The 21555-nt window shown below is 42.1% G+C and overlaps 1 protein-coding gene across 1 annotated transcript in view; it reads right to left on the reverse strand.

Annotated features, from left to right (window-relative positions):
* LOC306937815 (CMP-N-acetylneuraminate-beta-galactosamide-alpha-2,3-sialyltransferase 1-like) overlaps positions 1–21555 on the reverse strand; it is a 116530-nt gene that overhangs the window by 7736 nt on the left and 87239 nt on the right. Inside the window, exons 3-4 of the mRNA XM_079521786.1 lie at positions 9707–10495; positions 5524–5717 (exon numbers count right to left, since the gene is read on the reverse strand). Coding sequence (XP_079377912.1) covers positions 5524–5717; positions 9707–10069 — 557 coding nt within the window. The 5' untranslated portion in view covers positions 10070–10495. The remainder of the gene's footprint in view (positions 1–5523; positions 5718–9706; positions 10496–21555) is intronic.

Raw genomic sequence — 21555 nt, forward strand, 5'->3', positions numbered from 1 at the left:
ATAAAATAAAAAATAAATATATATTTTTTTACGCTTTTATTGGCCTGGCCAGTATAGGTCATGTTTGTTGTACTTGCACATCCAAAGCTATACATGCACATGCATGTTCTAGCTTTTGAGAGAAAGACAGATGGTCATGATTTTTCAAAATACAAAATGACAGGTGAGTGAAGCATTGCTGCAACAGCGAAGAGAGAGAGAGAGAGAGAGAGAGAGAGAGAGAGAGAGAGAGAGAGAGAGAGAGAGAGAGAGAGAGAGAGAGAGAGAGAGAGAGAGAGAGAGAGAGATTCTCTGGCAAAAGCTTTTGGCTTTATAATTAAAAACTTGAAAGTGCTGGATTCAATTAGGAGATATGTTATTTGAGGCACTGTGAGGTAGACCTCCACTGTAGCCAGGCTGAAACTACTAGCAAAATATGATGTATTATTTTCCTATCACAATAGGACACTTCATTTGAAAGCACCTTGAAGACTACGTTTTTTACTACTGGTGACCCCGGTGGGATTAAACTCTCGACAGCAGTGGTTCTCTAACATTTTAATTTCAAGGACCTCCAGTTTGTTATGCATTAGGGCTATGGACCTATCTATCTGACCCTGAGTTACAGACCTGTAAGGGTCCATTTGGTTCCTAACTATCAATCATTTAGCTGGGGACCCCCTGGGACCCCAAACGGCCCTGTCAGTGTCATGTCAATGATGTCAGTATCTTGTCAGTATCATGTCAGTGTCCGTATCATGGTTAGCATCATGTCATTATGTTAGTATATCAGTATCATGTCATTATCATGTCAGAATGTCAGTTTTGTGGTTAGTCACCATGGCCAGCATTATGTCAGTTACATAATGTCATGAGTGACACTTGCTGAGCACAAGAAAATGTTTTCCGTGAATAGATTGTGTGTAGAGGGGAAATATGAGTGGACCAATCAAGCAAGTGGTTACATTTTATGTATTTTTTCAACCTTATTCATTTGCTGCTTTCTTTTGTTTTAGCGATTTTATTTTTAACAAGGGGGGCGGGGCATTCGAAGTCTTTTTTTTTCTATTTTTTTACAGAATTTAAGAAAATATATATTATTCATTATTATAGTCCTACTAGACCCCAGGAGATTATATCTGGCCACAGATATTTTCGCGAGATTTTCGTGTTTTTATCATCTTTTTAACCTAAATTTAACAAAATCAACAGCCAATAGAGGGCCCCAGGAGCCCTTTTCAGGGCGTCAAACCTAGTACCTCACGGTCAAATTTCCCCGAAGGGCCCCTGAGAGCCAAGGGCCCCTGGGCCACGGCCCCACTGGCCCAATGGCTAATTTGTCCCTGCCTGGACCCCACTGTGAGAACCACAGCTCTAAAGCCCAAACCACACCAAAGGGGCACAAAACGTTTCTTAAGGTAAACCACAACAATGAGTTACATTTGTGTGGTATACCTTAAAAAAACATTTTGTCCCAACGCGACCCTTTGGTGTGGTTTTGGCTTAAAGCTGACACACTACACCATGACATACAACAACAATCTCTAAAGCTGACACACTACACCATGACACACAACAACAATCTCTAAAGCTGACACACTACACCATGACACACAACAACAATCTCTAAAGCTGACACACTACACCATGACACACAACAACAATCTCTAAAGCTGACACACTACACCATGACACACAACAACAATCTCTAAAGCTGACACACTACACCATGACACACAACAACAATCTCTAAAGCTGACACACTACACCATGACACACAACAACAATCTCTAAAGCTGACACACTACACCATGACATACAACAACAATCTCTAAAGCTGACACACTACACCATGACACACAACAACAATCTCTAAAGCTGACACACTACACCATGACACACAACAACAATCTCTAAAGCTGACACACTACACCATGACACACAACAACAATCTCTAAAGCTGACGCTCTACACCATGACACACAACAACAATCTCTAAAGCTGACACACTACACCATGACACACAACAACAATCTCTAAAGCTGACGCTCTACACCATGACACACAACAACAATCTCTAAAGCTGACACACTACACCATGACACACAACAACAATCTCTAAAGCTGACGCTCTACACCATGACACACAACAACAATCTCTAAAGCTGACACACTACACCATGACACACAACAACAATCTCTAAAGCTGACGCTCTACACCATGACACACAACAACAATCTCTAAAGCTGACACACTACACCATGACATACAACAACAATCTCTAAAGCTGACACACTACACCATGACACACAACAACAATCTCTAAAGCTGACGCTCTACACCAGGGGTGCCCACACATTTATGACGTGAGATCTACTTTCAAAATGACCAGCTCAACAAGATCTACCCACTGAAAAAATAAGTGTACCATTGCTGAAAATAGTTTAAATATATAATGTACCTGGGGGGGCTTTGGAATGGAGGGGGGAGAAATGATGACAGGCAGTTTCTGCTGTCAAAATATGTCCCCCCCGTATTTAACTTAAACGCCCAATGCATTCTCAATGAGAAATTTATAATGGGGCTCAATGGCAGATATTGGCACGTCAAAAAAGCACTTTCACCTAGAAACTCCATTCACACATTTTATAATTGAGCTACTGTGGAGACACATGCTGGAACTTTTTACTTTGAAATGATTTGTAGTTTCGGAGTTATTTAACTTAAACGCCCAATACATTCTCAATGGCAATTACACAAACTTTGGCATGCTACTTGTCCTAGATACTTACACCTAGAAACCCCATTCAAACCTATTTAGGTTCATCTTACGGTGGACATGTTTGCCTGAAAATAAATCTTTGAAATGTTTCATAGTTTTAGAAATATATAGTGCAAGGACACTTCGACACCAACTCTGGGGGAGCCCGGGTTCGAACTGGCAACCTTGCAGTTACCATCCAGCCACTCTACCCCCTGAGCCACCGCCGCCCTGTTTTGGTTTGGTTTGACTATAGTTTATGACAAAATGGAGAGAGAAAGCTAAATTCATTGACAAAGTACATTTGGAATTTGTCACCCATCCTACACACCCTATACACCATGACACACAACAACAATCTCTAATGCTGACACACCAAGCCGAAGTCAGATAAAAACCTGCCGTTGAGCATGTGTTGCTGACAATGGCCCGTTTTTGCGATGTGCCCCAGAATGTTGGTGGAATTCAACCATTAGGAATGCCATTACAGGTGACATGGTCACATGTGAAACGATCTGATGTAGGCCTGCTGTATACTGTACGTCATATAATATACAGTACATATCTCTAACAAAATGGCCGACACGTTCATTTACTAAAAAAGTTTCGACCTGGTTTATGACGGACACATGAAAGTCCCTTTTGGAAAGCCAATTCCAAAACAGTCAGCGATGTAATGTGCCTATACATCACGTCCGTTGGGTTTACAGTACCATCCATCTTAATGAAAATTATTTGCAAGAGCTTATCACATCACACAGAGAACTCGATTGATGTTCAATAGTGAATCTGAATAATGAGACCCTCTCACATCGTTGACAGGCCAGTTATTTTTCATCCCACTACAAACAGGAGCACTTGAAGAGAGAGAGAGATCAAGCATGATTGAATTTTTGAAAAGAGATGTCAGTGATTATTATCCTTTGTAAATATTAATATTAATTTCATTAGTTCCTCTGCGATTACTCATACTCTGAACAGAGAACAAGCTTCAAACCTTAAGCTTGTTGTCAGTTCTTAGGAACTACATTATGCAGCATTTTTATTTGACACTGTATGCTCTTTTCCAGGATGACATTTTTGTTTATTCCAACGCAATGACAAGCAACCATGCATGGCTCCATTCGAGATGCTTTAGCCGGCATAATAACAACAACAACATATCCACACACTTATGTACCGCACTAGTGAAGTATTGTGCTGTTGTTGTTAAAGTAAAACAATAACTCTCGTCTTGGCTGTGTCCTGTCAACCTGTAATTGAATCGGTATAGTGGCATGCTGCTGTCACTGTGAGTGCTGGCAGAAAAGATAAGTGCAATAATGTTGCTTCATACAGAGACAACATGGTACAGTCACGGCATGCTAAATGAAGAGCAATGGAATATACATTTATATATATATTGAATGTGAAGGAGGTGGAGACAAACTGAAGATTGAGCCTAAGACACACAGTATGGGAGTATCCCCCTTCCACATTCAGTAGATCCGTGATCTTTTGTGGCCAGATATAATTTCCTGGGTTCTAGTAGGACTATAATAATGAATAATATATATATTTTTAAATTCTGAAAAAAAAATACATCATATTTAGCCACTTCGAATGCCCCCGCCCCCCTGTTAAAAATAAAATCGCTAAAACAAAAGAAAGCAGCAAATTAATAAGGTTGAAAAAATAAATAAAATGTAACCACTTGCTTGATTGGTCCACTCATATTTCCCCTCTACACACAAAATCTATTCGCGGAAAACATTTTCTTGTGCTCAGCAAGTGTCACTCATGGCAATCCCTCCCATTAGATTTTGAGATATCTTCCCAGCAAGTACGGTCAGGACCTGGACGAATTAGTGACGTCTCGATTGGGGCCAGATCAAGTCAAACCAAGACTAGTCACATCTGGCCCAGAATATCACCTGATTTCAACCAACATAAATTTTACCCACTAAGACGGACGTCCCTGGATCAATCAGAGAGAGTCTGAATGAGGCCAGATCAACTTAATGGCTCGCACAATATTTGCTCCGATTATGCTGTCGGGGACCATTTTTGGCGCTCGCCGACTGTCTGTCTGTCGTGTCGACTGTATCGATAGATGATCAGATGATAATATATAACCTTTATTCCTTGGGTCCTGTGTCCTGTGTCGTGCATGGAAGCCATATTAGTCATTAGCCCAATGTTGCTGTTAAATAGTCTATAAAACCATAACCAACTCATTTCACTTGAATAATGGTGATAAAACCGCATCGGAGCAAACTTTTGGACCTCGTGCACTCTCTCTCTTTGTGTGTGCGCGCACACGCGGAGAGAGACGGAGAGTTATTTCATGAAAATCAAGATTTAACGTCCTGTCTCACTGCAGCCCACGTAGGCTACACTACATGCTGTCACAAACATTTCGCCGTGTAGCCTGGCTATTACTGCATGCACAGAGAGAGGGAGAGAGAGAGAGAGAGAGAGAGAGAGAGAGGCGTCCTCTGTGTCGGTCTCGCGCTCGTATCACGGCATCCTAGTCAGAGTCTAGTCTAGTCAGATCTGGCCCAGAATAAGCTATATTATTTAAACTGGTGAAGACGTCCTGGAAATTACGTAAAGATCTTCCCCATATGGGCTGTGATCTGGCCTAGTCCTGAACGTCACCGGAGTCACTGGAGGACGTCATCATAACGTCATCATGACGTCATTTGGCTTTGTCTAAGTGGATTGATGTCTATTGGCTTGATGATGGTGGCTCCAGAGCAAAAGCCAAGAAAACACTTTAACATTTAGCAACAATAATCACCTTATAATAATATCAGTGGAGTCGATGAGGTCCCCATACTGCGATCCCTTGAGGTTCCCCGAGTTCCCCACCACCGCGCAGGTCCTGCAGCGCTCCGGGCTGCCATCCGCGTAGAGCGCCTCGTCGGGAATGACTTGGAACAACTCCTCCACCACTTCCGTGTAGTTGGCCGGATGACTCTCTGCCTGCAACCACTGGTGGTGACACACACACAGCATGTAATGCAGAGACCAGTCTGAGATTAGGTTCAGACTCCAGGGTTACTTTAAACCATTTTGGGCGGGAACCCCTTTTGGTGTTTTATACGTTATGTTATAATTTAGCTATTGAAAAATAGCAGATCTACAAGCTCATAGCGCGCCACCGAGTGGCGCGCTACGAGCTTGTAGGTCTGCTATTTTTGAAAAATCACACCCGTGTGAACTGAGTGGTGTAAGGTATTATATAGCCTGATCAGCTGTGTTCTGACGTAATGTCTGACGTAATGAAATCAGCATCAACCAATCAGCATCAACCATGCTCATTTTTTTTGCACAGACAGACAGACAGACAGACTAACAAAGCCAGTTGTAGGTGGTGGTTTACACCACTCAAAAATCGTTAAAATGTGCCTCAAATCTTTCCGAGAATTGTCATTATTTAGAAGACATTTTTTTTTAAATTTTGAGGTCGGGTCTAAATGGCTTAACCACAAGTGATTGAACAAGGGCAGCGCAGCTAACAGTAACACTACGGCCTCAATACACAGAGCACATTTCTCAACAAATAACCTTCGGGGGGAGAGCTTAAATGCATGTCGAGGTTCTCTTGGCCTCTCTCGTGCACCCGTGCGGTGACAGCACTGTGTGAATTAGGAATGACAACACATGAAGGCACAAAAGGGCTTTGCCACATTTCATTGTGCACTGTCTGTATTTATGTACCAGAGAGAGAATACCGACCGGGTAAGAAAACATGCACAGGAACATCATGTTATGTATGGATATTTACCACTCTCAGAGCTAAATGAATACTACATATTTTACTGTGTCTATTGTAATGAACAGAATGAGTCTGGATTAGTAAACAATATGCATACCAATGTCACAAAATTATGCATGTTTATTTATTAAAAGTATGCAAAATTATGCATGTTTGCCTAGGCATCAGGCATGACAAGAGACATGTTATCGTCCGTCACGTGCATCTGGATCAGGGGTGGGCGACGATGGAGAGAGCCACTATATTTCCACACTCACTCCAGAGGGCCACAATGCATATTACTGTCGTAGCAAAAACAGCTGATCTACAAGCTCAAAATGTGTCGCGCTGCGACGCGTTTTGAGCTTGTAGATCTATTAGAATCCTGAAAAGTAACCTTTTTATTGATTTTCAAATGCATTTAGTTTTAGCTATGATAACTTTATAAACTAAATACAAATACATTGGACACAAAAAGACAATAACATTTGAATACTAGTCGTTAAGTCATTTAATACTAGTCATTAAGTATAATTAAAGCGGGTCATGTTTGCATATTTGGAATTGCAACAGCTGAAATCAATACTATATCAGTATTCTGATATTAACCTGTGGGCCGCATTAAGTGAAGGCCGCATGTGCCCACCCCTGATCTGGATGATCGTGAAATAAGATATCTGTGATGTCAGAGGCTTGTTGTGTCCGATGAGAAAACTCTTCTTTTCCAGTAAATTGATGTTGATGCGCAAATAATGAAAAGCAAACCGCAGTGTCCTCGGATCGGATGGCACAGGTGTAAAGCACCTGGCCACCATGCACCGCAGAGTCTAGGGCAGGGGTGGGCAACTGGCGGCCCGGGGGCCACATGCGGCCCCCACCTTCACTTAACTAATGTGGCCCTCAGGTTAATGTCAGAATACTGATATAATATTGGTTTCAGCTGTTGCTATTCCACAACATGCAAACATGACCCGCTTTTATTACTTCAGTCTAAATTAGTAGCTCATTGCTTCAACACAAGTATAATTAAAGGCATTTGAAATTACATGAAAATGTTAATTTACGATATTGGCTACGATATGGCCCTAGGGAGTGAGTGTGGAAATATAGTGGCCCTCTCCATCGTCAAAGTTGCCCACCCCTGGTCTAGGGGTTGAAATCCACCGCCAAACATCACTACGAACAGGGGAGTCGGGTCAGGAGGGTGATCCTTTTCACTGGACTAGTAGCCCCGGAGACCCAGGCCATTTTGTTTCAAAAGAAGTAAAAAAATAAAAGCCTGGGTGAACGACTATAGAGCGTTGCAGTACCGCCCCCTTTCATAACAACAAGGGCTCAAGGGCACCAGGAAATAATTCCCCATTCATTTTTCCCATAGACGTTTCCAAATCATGACAATAAACAATTTTTTTGGGGCAGAACAAATAATTAGAACTTAACTTCTTTCAAATTATCAATCAATAATCAATCAAACGGCGATGTCACTGTTCTCCGCTGTGTTCTACCGGGAAGGGGAGAGGAGGAGGGCGGGATCATGGGGAGGCGGGCCCATAGGTTGGTGAACCAATATGGAGCCGGCGTCCGTTTCCAGCGTCCGTTTCCAGTTTGATCCGCCCCTCTATGCCAAGGAAAGCTCGGGTACTTTCAGGATACTGCACTATAGCAACTCTTAGGCCCCATTTACACTGGCAGCCAAATCCAGCCTGAATCAGATCTGAGCCACATCCAGATTGGAATCTGATTTGTCCAAATGAGTCATGTGACCATTTTAAACCAATCAGATTTCAATCTTGATGTGGCACAGATCTGATTCAGGCTAGATTTGTCTGCCAGTGTAAATGGGGCCTTAGAGTTTTGGAGTTTTATTAGCATCCCCATTAGCTGGTGCATAGCAGCAGCTAATCTTCCTGGGGTCCACAAGGCTTTCAAGGTCTTACAGGCTGTCAACGGGAGCACTAGGACGGACGGGGAAGGTGCTTCATCGTCCCAGTGGGGGCTCCTCGCTGACAGGTTCACAGTGGCAAGGGTGTGGGGAGGGGTTAATTGGCATAATGATTAAATGTGCAGGGGGAAAAAAAAGTGGTAAAATTAATTGGCAAAAGGTGTGCCATGTAAACTAACGACCCCCCCCCCCCCCCTCCCTTGGAAGAATTAACCCATTCAGGCCTGACGTCGAAATTAAAAAAAAAAGTTTTCTAAATCATGACAATTTTCGGAAAGATTTGAGGCACATTTTAACGATTTTTCAAAAATAGCAGACCTACAAGTTCATAGCGCGCCACTCGGTGGCGCGCTATGAGCTTGTAGATCTGCTATTTTTCAATAGCTAAAGTATAACAGAATGCTTGAAACACCAAAAGGGGTGAAACAAGAACACTGCCACGTCTTGCCGTCATGACCCCGCCTTACGCCATCATGAGTCCAAACCATCTGGTCAGCTGGTGTTAATTTCTCTATTCTTACCACTAAATGAACACGGTGGTGTCAGGTGAATGTGATAATGACTAAAGCAAAGCTAATCTCTGAATAGGTATAGACAGGTATATCAGTGCGGCGTACTACGCTGCTGTGTCGGTGGAAAGAAACGACACACACCGCCTTGGGACCTCAAGAAAGTGTGTTTTGGCTTGATAGCAGAGCAAAGAATCAATTCCAATTTAACACAAGCGGTTCTTGAATTGAAATGAGGTTTTCTTTTCTTTTTTTAAACAATCGCTGCAGTGAATGTGTGTGTAACTGTGTGGTGAGAGCATATCTTCTGCACAGTCAATGCATCACATGGTATGAACACAATCTGTGCCGGGAACGTCAGGTTACGTTTTAAGCAGTAAAACAACCCTGTGCCAAGACGTAATTTTACATTATTAAAAAAAAAAATATATATATATATATATATTTGCAGCTGATTAAATTGGCTGCTTTCATTTGTAAATACAGACATTATTATTATTATTAATTATTATTATTATTATTATAGAGATAGCAAAGAGTGAGTTCAAGAAGGAAGGCCCTTAACAAAAACGACTAGAGAGAAAATTCCTCTTATCCACGTGAAGCTCAGTGCAGATGTAGTGGAGTAGAAGTATTGAAAATGGGAAATAATGAAGAAAGTAAAAATATCTCAAAATTACAGTACTTGAGTAAATGTACTTAAGTTACTTTACACCACTGACATTCCACAGGTTATTGTGTCAACAGCGGTGACGGCCCCCCTGAATCTCACCTGCCACCACTTGAAGGTGTCGTCGGACAGTAAGCTGTTTCCGCTGGTCATGAGAGGGTGAATGGACAGGTTGAAGCGCTCCGTGAACCAGGGATCGTCCTCCGGCTCCGCCATGCACCGCCGACAGGCACACGCACCTTTGGAGAACAAATTGTCTGGCAGGCGAAAAGCGTACTTGAAGAAGTAGAGCGAGGGGTCCCGGAAGGTGTAACTGAACAGGAACGTCGCGAACGTCACGATGCAGAACAGCAGCATGAACGTCCTGATTCTCTTCCGTTTGGGTAGAGGCATGGCGTGTGGAATGATGTCAAAGTCTAGTTTGTTGGGGGACGTTAGGAGCTCAACGGACCAAAATAAGCTCATTGGTGTCTTACGAATCCAAAGTTTTGAGACAGAGAGAGAGAGAGAGACAGAGAGAGAGAGAGAGACAGAGAGGAAAATCAAAACAAACCATTAATCTCGGGTAGAAGTAGGTCAAATGCTACACTGACTTAAAGAGTTGCCTCATCCTCCATTGATACACATCCTTGTCACGAAGATGAGCAACACAACCTTTTACTTCAGGGACTACTTAACATCCACAGACCGTGGGAGTCTTCTCTGTAGATGTATACGGTCGTCATCTAAAGCCAGAGGCAGGTAATTCCACTGTGGCCGTCGGATCAACTCAGCATGGTTCCGTCAGCTTGTGGTGGGATCCTGGGTTAACTACAGCTGCTGTTGTGATGTTGACTCTGCGGGGTTGGTGGTGACCGACATGGCTTCCATATCCTTTGAACAACCGTTGACCTAAAAAGCAAACAGACCATTTTTTGTGAGCACATGCTGTGACAACTGAGGATAACGACATCCTGTGAAACTTTAATAAGAGGGTATTATGCATGTTGACATCATTCATTCATCATACCCGGAAGTTATGCGGGAACGCCTGAGTGGCACAAAACTATACTTTCTGGCCTTGACTGCCCATACATCCAAACAGAAAACGACGTTAAACTCACTTTGCCACTCGATTTGCCACTCACTTTATTCATCATCACCTTTATTTATACTCATTTTCAATGTAGCCGAGGTGTGCATACCCTATAGGGTGTGTAGGATGGGTGACAAATTCCAAATGTACTTTGTCAATGAATTTAGCTTTCTCTCTCCATTCTGTCATAAACTATAGTAAAACCAAACCAAAACAGGGCGGTGGTGGCTCAGGGGGTAGAGTGGCTGGATGGTAACTGCAAGGTTGCCAGTTTGAACCCGGGCTCCCCCAGAGTTGGTGTCGAAGTGTCCTTGCACTATATATTTCTAAAACTAGAGATTTCTTTTCAGGCAAACATGTGCACCGTAAGATGAACCTAAATAGGTTTGAATGGGGTTTCTACGTGTAAGTATGTAGGACTAGTAGCATGGCAACGTTTGTGCTATTGCCTTTGAGAATGCATTGGGCGTTTAAGTTAAATACGGGGGGGGACATATTTTGACAGCAGAAACTGCCTGTCATAATTTCTCCCCCCTCCCTATTCCAAAGCCCCCCCAGGTACATTATATATTTAAACTATTTTCAGCAATGGTACACTTATTTTTTCAGTGGGTAGATCTTGTTGAGCTGGTCATTTTGAAAGTAGATCTCACGTCATAAATGTGTGGGCACCCCTGCTCTATAGGTTTCAGCCTATAGAGGGCTATAGAGATTTGACCTGATGGCACTGGGGACATTTGGTTATCACTACTGCATTCGAAACATATCTTATGTACAAATGTTGTTATAGATAAGGTTTTTCCGATGCCATGAAAAACATATTGATTAACAACATCTCAATGCGGGGACCGCATGTAATACGGACGGAGCATTAGTCCGACATGCGTCCACATGTCGGACATGCGCTGCTCCCGTGCTTGCGGTTATGGTTAGGTTAGGGTTTGAGGTGGGTTGTCGTTTGTCGGACCAATGACTAGTCTGAACTACGTACTGCACCCTCTCAATGCTTCAGGGGAAAGTTAGTTGGTGGAAAGGATGTCAAATGTGATTTATTGACAAACAAATGTTGTAATGTTTCTGAAAGTTGTGTCAGGTGCGTATGGCTCTGAAAGGTCAAAGACATTTATTTTGGACGTACAGGGAGGGATGCTGGCATTCACAGCCAGGTATCAAAGCTCTGACCACTTGATAATGAGCCTGCTTTTTGAACTTGCATCCGTTTTCATACAACCTGAGAAGGGAGCTTTTAATTAATTATTCATCTGTCCTTTATTACGTCCACTGACTGCCACGGTACCAGAGGAGAGGACCATAGAACAATTCAAAGGGGATAAAAGGTTCTGCACACATACTGTTATGTAAGTACTTTTAATGTAATAAAAGTACCATGTTTTCACTCAGCAGACCATTTGAAAGCTTGTTTTTATTAGAGATGCAGAACCTGTAATGTATTTGTAAATAGTAACAAGAAGGTCTAATAACGTGTGGGATGTCTACAGTTATGGACAGCAAATATGTGCCAACATGCTGACATTAGCTAGCTTTAGCCTACAGCCTGTAAAGCAGTATGTATTGTATTCTCAAGGCAGTGTGTTCAACCATAAAGCAAACTAGTTCACTGTGTTTTAACATGTTTTCAGCCATGACCTTTTAACATGCATGAGGTGAATTTCCTTACAGGGTCTTTAAAATGTAATTAAAGGAGAAATGTATCTTTATTATATCCATTAACCAGATGAGGCAAAAATAAATAAAAAATCCCGAGCCCACCTCAGCTCCGACTATGCACAGCAGGTTTATCGCTAAATCACTTATTTTGATAGCTCGACAATTCTTTTGTCTGTCTTTCATAATATTGGAGATGTGTCCACAGAGTTTTGTTACAAATGAGCTTCTATAAAAGTCGAGCAGCCGATAAACCCCTCCTCCCTGCTCAGAGCTACAGCGCACTAGAGAAGGACTTTGATTTGTTTGAGCGGTGCTAGCCGCTCCAAGGCACAGCTTTGTGTGTACTGTAGGTCTGTCTGTTTGCGCACGGAATGTCTGTCTGTTTGTACCATGACCTGCTGCTGACACACACACACACACACACACACACACACACACACACACACACACACACACACACACACACACACACACACACACACACACACACACACACACACACACACACACACACACACACACACACACACACACACACACACACAGGTTAATGGTTTACGGCAAACACAAATGGCTAGTCCAGAGTTATCCTTTAACAACTTTGCCGCCATCTGCGCCCCTGAGGGCCCCATATATGCCCCTCAGGGCATATATGGTTGCAAAATGGCTTACTAATTGCACATTGTTTGCACAATACCACACCTTGTTCCAGGTGACGTAGCAGCTAAACCCCTACTTCAAAGTGGAATCAGTGAAGCTGACCAGTGGCATCCATCCATGCTTGTGTGCAGTCACAGTGCATACGACTTTTACCCCAAACAAATCCAAGTCACGTAGCTGAGAAACCAGGCCAGGAAATGACTTCAGATGTCCGTTCATCTCAGTTGAGTCAATTGCATTCCTCCTGGAGTACACTCCGAGATAAGTTACACTATCCATGATATTGGCTGCCCACGCTCTTATTTCTGAGAGTTTGGAGACGGAAATAATAAGATCATTTCAAACTGGTGAGATATATCAGCTATATTGTGTGTAATTGATCGGGCAAAGAAATTGTTGAAGATGTATTGGGGTGTTATATTTCTCAGGACTAATTCGGACTAATTAGTTCAATGTAAAAATAATTATAAGTTACAACACATTGAAATACACTGGGTCAAATAACCTCAAGTAAACATTCTTTCTTTTTGGATTTCCTTGTTGTCTTTTAACAAATTGAACCAGCCCAGCCCAGCCAGGAGGCCGATTCTACAAATGCCTTCTAGATATAGTTCTCACACTTTCAAGATTTTTTAAAAAATGTTCAAAAATAGCAGATGTAGCCTACAAGCTTGCAGCTTGTAGATCCGCTATTTTTGAATAGCCAGCGCTTAAATCTAAATAAATGACACAAATTCTTTCCTGGTTTTAATGGGGAAAAAGCAAACGGTAACATGTATTATGTGTAGTACGGTGCATTTAGGTGGGGAATGTACAGTATGTTTATTGCTGAACCAGTACATTTTGCTGTGATAGATGTTACTTGTCAACAGTATAACTGGTGTTACATAACCGGCGGAAACGAGAAGGAAACTCACACTAGCTAATAAGTCACACCCAGACAGTGTTCTTGGAGAGACATTATTAATGAAGGCATGAGGAAGAAAGCAGGTTGGAAGGCAGTCTTTTGCCAAAGTAATGTCCATCTCTGAACATCTGAATATCTCGTTTTGGAGATCGTGCTCTCATTGCAGGTTGATAAAATGGTAAACTAAATGGACTGCATTAATATAGTGCTTTTCTCCAAAGCACATTACAACATACTTCACACTCACCCATTCACACACGAAGGAAACCATGAAAGGCGCAATATGCTCATCGGGAGCAGTTAGGCCGGGGTTCAGTGTCTTGGGGTTCAGTGTCTTGGGGTTCAGTGTCTTGGGGTTCAGTGTCTTGCTCGATATTTCGACACGCCAGGAGGAGCCGAGAATCGAATCTGAAACCTTAAGATTCCAAGATGGCCGGCTCTACCTCCTAAAGTAATGCTGTGTGTAGAGAAACCCTGCTTGTCTTGTATGGTTGGATACATGCGTCCACAAGCACCGTGAGCAGCAGAACAATGATTTGCAGGGATATATCGGTTCTTTCTGTCTTGACCAGTGATTCTTAACAGGTAACACCGGACCCAAATTTGGATGTTGACCACAAAGCCAAATATAGAATGCTTTGGGTGCTGATGACCACCTGGTTGAGAAACAGTGGTGTCCCATTTGATTATACAGCTATCAGTGATGAAGCTAGGACTGGAATAAAAATAAAATAGTATACACGTGTTCTACAGGTCCTGCACATACACATAAGTGTGCTCGGTCGCTCACAAACGCACGCACGCACGCACGCACGCACGCACGCACGCACGCACGCACGCACGCACGCACGCACACCTTTTACCAAAATAAGATAAGATATAACATTAACACAACTGATTGTACGCCATTCAGATTTTAGTCCCCAACTGTTCCTTGTTATATTTTATGCTAACAAACGTGTCAAAACAAGTAGAGTTTGTGTACAGTATGTAGTCTAACTATGGGGATTCTTTTTCGGTAATCTTTCAAAAGTGTGGCTTTTTTTTGCTGCTGACGGGTAAACCCTCTGGGGGTTTCACTTTCACCATGAAAAAGGCCAGCTCCATGCACCATCCGGCCTGAATTTCATTTTGATATGCAGCTGTGCTGAGGAATCAACACATATTTCTTTATTTAGCTACATCCAGCTATAACAGCAATAACACAATAAGGCACTATATATATCCAAAGACAGAGTGAGAAATATATTGGAAAATAACTGGGGCGAGGGTGGGGTGGGGGTGGGGGTTATTTTGTTCTTTGCCCTTAAACATTTAAAGCAGCACTATATAACGTTTCTTTAATGGGTAAAATGTAACTTCGTCCAATCTGTGTGGTAGAGTATGTTAACCCTACTAAAAATGCGCCACGTCTCTGCGTACGTGCGTGCGTACGTGTGTGTGTACGGTTGTAATGCACGTAACTTGAGAACCGTTTGACCCACCGACTTCACATTCGACACACGCGTTCCACACCCCCACAGGGAGTGCAGTGCCAGGTATCGAGTCGGTCGGACCCACGGTTCTCCAGAACCTCCAGAACCGGCTGACAGTTAAAACGGGTGCTACTATGACAACGTATATCATTAGGTTCCCAAGTTGCATCGTTCCCAAGTAGGCCGGTGGCCGACTGCGACGGGCACGTACAGGTCTAGTACAATATAATTATACAATTGGAGTGGTTGTATATTGTCTCCCTCCTCTTCTATTTTCGATCGTGTCAAAGCCAAAGGTCATGTCTCACCTAGACCCAGGATTTGACAAACATTTGACATTTTTGACTAAGATTCAATTCATCCCGTGAGCAACAAGCAGGCAGGCTCTATTAGCTCAATGGTAAAAATGTCAGCACTTGGCTCAGGAAACTGGGTTCAAATCTGGAGCAAAAGAGCAAAGTTACATAGTGCAGCTTTAAACCCTATTGAACGGACTCCCCCTAGGTCGCCTCCATTTATTCCTTTAAACGGCATTAGTTAGAGCTTGTAGATCAGCTAAATCAGAAGTTAGCCCCAGAATATGGACTACCGTAACTCACTTAACCCATTTTGGGCGGGAACCCCTTTTGGTGTTAGCATCATGTTATGCTTTAGCTATTGAAAAATAGCAGATCTACAAGCTCATAGCGCGCCACCGAGTGGCGCGCTACGAGCTTGTAGGTCTGCTATTTTTTTTAAATCGTGAAAATATTTATTTCAGAAAAAATAAATTTCGAGGTCAGGCCTAAATGAGTTAAGACATTCTAAGTGAGCATTCTCTAAGATTGGTGGAAAGCACCACCAACCAAGAGAGACCATGCAGGCTGTAGGTCTTCCGTGATTAGAAATGGATCAGCTCGTTCAGATTACACCCTGGAGACCGTCTGGTATGTTTAAGACCATTGACTATGACTCGTGTCGTACTTCACCGCTGACCGCTTTACACGCCAGTGGTTTGTTTTATTCATGAGGGACGGGAGCCCCACAGGATTCCATTCATTTCAGTACAATATTAAAATTAACCCGCAGAGACTTGAAACGTCCTTGAGGTTATACTTCCCTGAAGATCAAACACACTAAATTGCATTTCACCAAGTTACGTTTTAACGCGTGCTAAAGTGCAGATTAATTTAAAGTCTAGACAAAAGTCAAGTGTCCATGACTTGTTATTAATCATGCGATTTATCGGCGGTGGTTCAGGGGTAGAGTGGCCGGATGGTAACCGCAAGGTTGCCAGTTCGAACACGGGAGAGTTAGTGTCGAAGTGTCCTTGAGCAAGACTCTGAACCCCGAATTGCTCCTGATGTGCTGGTTGGTACCTTGCATGGTTTCCGCCGCCATCGGTGTATGAATGTGTGTGTGAATGGGTGAATGTAATGCACAATCTATGTAAAGCGCCTTGGATAAATATATATCAATTCTCTATTTACCATTTACCATTATGTTTAGTTTAGCAAACATTGACATTATTATTCGTTCATTAATGTTTTAATGTCTATGAAGAAAATATAATCATACTGTACATAAAATCTAAAAACAAACACCATTAGTGGATTTCCATTTTTAATATTTACATACGACTATAGGCCGATATGCCTGAAGCTGTGCATTAGTTAGACTACATGACAGCGGTGTGGTCCTTCCCTGGGCGGGAACCCCTTTTGGTGTTTCAAGCATTATGTTATACTTTAGCTATTGAAAAATAGCAGATTTAAAAAGCGTGAAAATGTGGCTCAAATCTTTGAATATATATTCTTTCAGAGCGAACGTTATTAACTCAAATATTTGCTTCTGGGGGGGTCCCTGGAACTACATATTTTCAGATGGGAGTTCGCGACCAAATACAGATAATTCTGGGGGTCCTTGATGTGAAAAAGGTTGAGAACCACTGACATAGAAACATGGGTTTTTCAGAAAACTGTCAGGATTTAGAAGACATTTGAATCTTTTCTCAGGTCTAAAATGGGTTAAGGCAGACTGACAAAGAATGTCTGGTGACGTGCAGTAAGTGTTCTATATCACTGTCACAATCAGAGCAGCAACAAGAGTGCAGCGCAGTGGTATATTAGTATCGCAACGCGAGGCTAGCACACCAAGGCACACAAGTTATATTAGTAATTATCTTAACATTACACCTTCTCCATCTTTATTTCTTTTAAATGATATCCCAATTGCAGTTAAATAGCACTCGCAAGCGTGCGTGCATGTCTTCTTTGCTGGGTTAACGGCGGCAAAGAAGATGGTTGCTACGCGTTGGAAACCTCCACACACGTCAACATTTCGCCAATGGGCTCTAACCTTTTAAGATATTGTCTATCTAGAGATGTCAACGGCAAGGTTACATGGAGCAAAAGAGGAAAAACATTGCAGATAGAATTATGGATATGATTTAGTTTTAATTTTTCTTCTATTGCACAGGTATGCATCTTGTGACATCGTTGGTCCTTCTTTATATGTGTATAATACATACATATTACATATATCCTGTTTTTGTGTTTTGTTTTCTTTATTCATTCATAATGCCCGTATATTAAATTGTACTGTTTTTGTCATGAATAAAAAAAAACAATTGATAACAAAAAAAAAGTTAGTAATTATCTATTGCCTAGAGCTCAATGCTAGACAGCTTAAGATATGTTTGCATAATACTGTATGCTAAGAGGAATACAAAATTGGTTAGATTTCAGGGCAACAAAAAAACAACACCTGGGGACACTTGCAGTTGCAATGAACACTTAAAAGAACACTAACACAGTATAAGAGAGAGACTGCTGACTCCAGTCACTAACGCCTCTTGGTTTTAAGGGAGCCAGCATACTACAGAATAGTTGAGCGATGAACAGAGTGTGTCCAGAAACAGATGGCGCCTCCCCACGTTTGACAAACACGTGGACAGTCACAGTCAGCAATTGTTCCCTGACCTTGTTCTACTGGAGGTTAGAGCAACTCTGGACAGATGAAAGTTCCCACCGCCTGAGACACATGTTGTGTCACAACACTATGCAGACACTTTGACAGGCTGGAATGGCTTAGGGTTGATGACAGAGTACAGCATCTTGCAATGGGTCTGGTCCACAAGATTCGATACACCACCAAGATACCCATGTACCTGTCTAGATACTTCCTTAATGTTAACGAAGTCCACACCCACAACACCAGAGGGAGTGCAACAAACCATGTACAACCCAGATTCGACACAAACATGGGACTAAATTATTTTCGCTCCTATGCCACCAAAATGTGGAACGCCCTACCAACAGTCATTAAGACATGTGAATCCCTTGACTCCTTCAAAACCGCTCTCAAAGGGCACCTACGGACGGCTGCAATTCGAAACTGGCCCCAGTAAAATCTGAATCCCCCCCCACTGCCCCCCCCCCCCTTTTCCCCTCACTTTATGTTTCTTTTCCCTTTTTACCTCCTTTATGATGAATTCCTGTTCTGTTCTTTGACTATATAGTAGTGTCTATCTGTACGTCTCTAAATGTTTTGATGAATTGAACATGGTGGACCCTCTTGTAAACAAGTGTAATGCTTAATTGGGTCGTCCACTCACAGTTAACAGCCTTTGTATTGAGTTTGTGCTTGAAATGTACTGTAATGTACTGCAAACTGCTGCAACAGGAGGAGAAGACGAAGAAGATAGGTTGGCTGCGCTTGAGAAAAGTGTCTGGCTGTGCCTGTGCATTTCACTCTAACGCATTAAAACCAGGAAAGCATGTCATTTTAGATTTCTTTGGCTATTCAAAAATAGCAGGCATACAAGCTCGTATAGCACGTCACTTCGTGCCACACTATAGGAGCTTGTATATCTGCCATTTCTTTTGAAAAGATCTTGAAAATGTGTGCAAATCTTTGAACATATATATTTTTTAAAAAATAAAAAAAAAAATCAAAAAAAGTCTTTGCTTCTGGGAGGTCCCTAAAATATATTGAGATGGGGGTCCGCTGCAGCCAAATCATTTTGGGGGTCCTTGACATGAAAAGGTCTGGAGCACCAATGACAAAACATTTGTTTTTCAGAAAACCGTTTCTCAGGTATCAATGGGCTAATCTTCAGTATTCTGTGAAGTCGGCATTACAAGTAACCTCTTCCTCTAGCATGACTCTTCTATGGATTTTTTTTTTTTTGCTGCCCGGCTTACCCCTGCTTCTTCTGAGTCATTGCAGAGCTCAAGATTCTGGCAGTTATGAAATTAAAGCCTACCTTTTGGTATTCTTTTGAATGTGACAATATAGCTTTGCAGAGCTATGTTGCAGTTGCACGCTTGCACCGTAACGTCTATGAACCATTAACCCATTTTGGGGCGGGAACCCCTTTTGGTGTTAGCATTATGTTATGCTTTTAGCTATTGAAAAATAGCAGATCTACAAGCTCGTAGCGCGCCACTCGGTGGCGCGCTACGAGCTTGTAGGTCTGCTATTTTTGAAAAATCGAAGAACGACTGACATAGAAACATGGCTTTTTCAGAAAACTGTCAGGATGTAGAAGACATTTTTATCTGATCTCAGGTCAAAACGTGTTAAACACCCGCCAGGTGAATGCCACTTGGTTAATTCACAGTGGTATTACTGTGATCCAGGAGACAATCCCATAACATTTTGTTAACCATGAAGAACTTTGTCACGAGAAAGCATTAAGCCGAAACCCGACTTTAACCCATTTCGACCTGGGAACGATTCTATAAATGTCTTCTAAATCCTGACAGTTTTCTGAAAAAGCTATGTTTCTATGTCAGTCGTTCTTCGATTTTTCAAAAATAGCAGACCTACAAGCTCGTAGCGCGCCACTCGGTGGCGCGCTACGAGCTTGTAGATCTGCTATTTTTCAATAGCTAAAGCATAATATAATGCTTACACCAAAAGGGGTTCCCGCGCCCAAAATGGATTAACATGCAATGTCATCAAAATGTAAAAATGTAAAACTGTTTATATACATAATAAATTGCTGATGGGTGCATATAAGTGCAGTTGAGTGATAGAGTGCTCCTAGGGGGGATTTATTTATTGGTGCATTTTCTGTCTCAGCGAAGGCATTCGATTTGACTTCTTCACGGCACTACAGGTTCCCTCACTTCTGGCACTGGGGGGGGTGTTTGTGAGTGAGAGAACCTGTAGAGAGGGTGTGCATGTGTGTGAGTGAGTAAGTGTGTTTATATATAATATATTTGGAACATCTGTGCTCTTGTTACAAAGTGCATGTGTTGTCGACAGTGAAATTCATCGTGAAATCATCAGTGATGAGAACAATTATGTTAACCCATTTTGGGCGGGAACCCCTTTTGGTGTTAGCATTATGTTATGCTTTAGCTATTGAAAAATCACACCCGTGTGAACTGAGTGGTGTAAGGTATTATATAGCCTGATCAGCTGTGGTCTGATGTAATGAAATCACACCCGTGTGAACCATGCTCATTTTTTTGGTACGAACAAACACGTGGACACGTGGACACGTAAACTAACAAAACCAGTTGTTGGAGTGGTTTATACCACTCAAAAATAGCAGATCTACAAGCTATGTCAGAACCACTGACATAGAAACGTAGCTTTTTCAGAAAACTGTCAGGATGTAGAAGACATTTTTTTAATCTGATCTCAGGTCAAAATTAGCCTTGCGTTGCTATACTAATATACCACTGCGCTGGGGCATATGCATATGCAATAGGGGCGGGTTTAGTGTGGCTGCGCCAGGCTAGGTCAAAATGGGTTAAAAGCAACCCATAGTTGTTTTGGATGTAGAAGTGCACATTTTTGATAACAGATAATGTGGACGAAAGTGCTGCTGAATCCTAGCTGGCAGCTTATTAGGAAAAGAAATCCCCCAGACGATAGATAGATAGATGCTGGCTGACTGACTAGAGTCTATAGAAGGAGCCAAATAATGATTATCTGGACTGTTTTACTGGCGTGATCATGTCTTACATCAATCAAATTAGCTGAAGATGTATGTGTTCCATCCAAGTCAGTAAATGGTTTACGCGGTAACAATAAGCCATGCTTCAGTAGAGATATAAAAAAAAACATTATGGAGGAAGAAAAATGCAGCTTTGAGATAACAACATGACAGAAGTCTTTATTAGACGTATGAATTTGAAAAAGCTAGACAAGAAGCTTAAATCTACATGCA

Source organism: Electrona antarctica (assembly GCF_951216825.1).
Source record: "Electrona antarctica genome assembly, chromosome: 15".
NCBI lineage: Eukaryota > Metazoa > Chordata > Actinopteri > Myctophiformes > Myctophidae > Electrona > Electrona antarctica.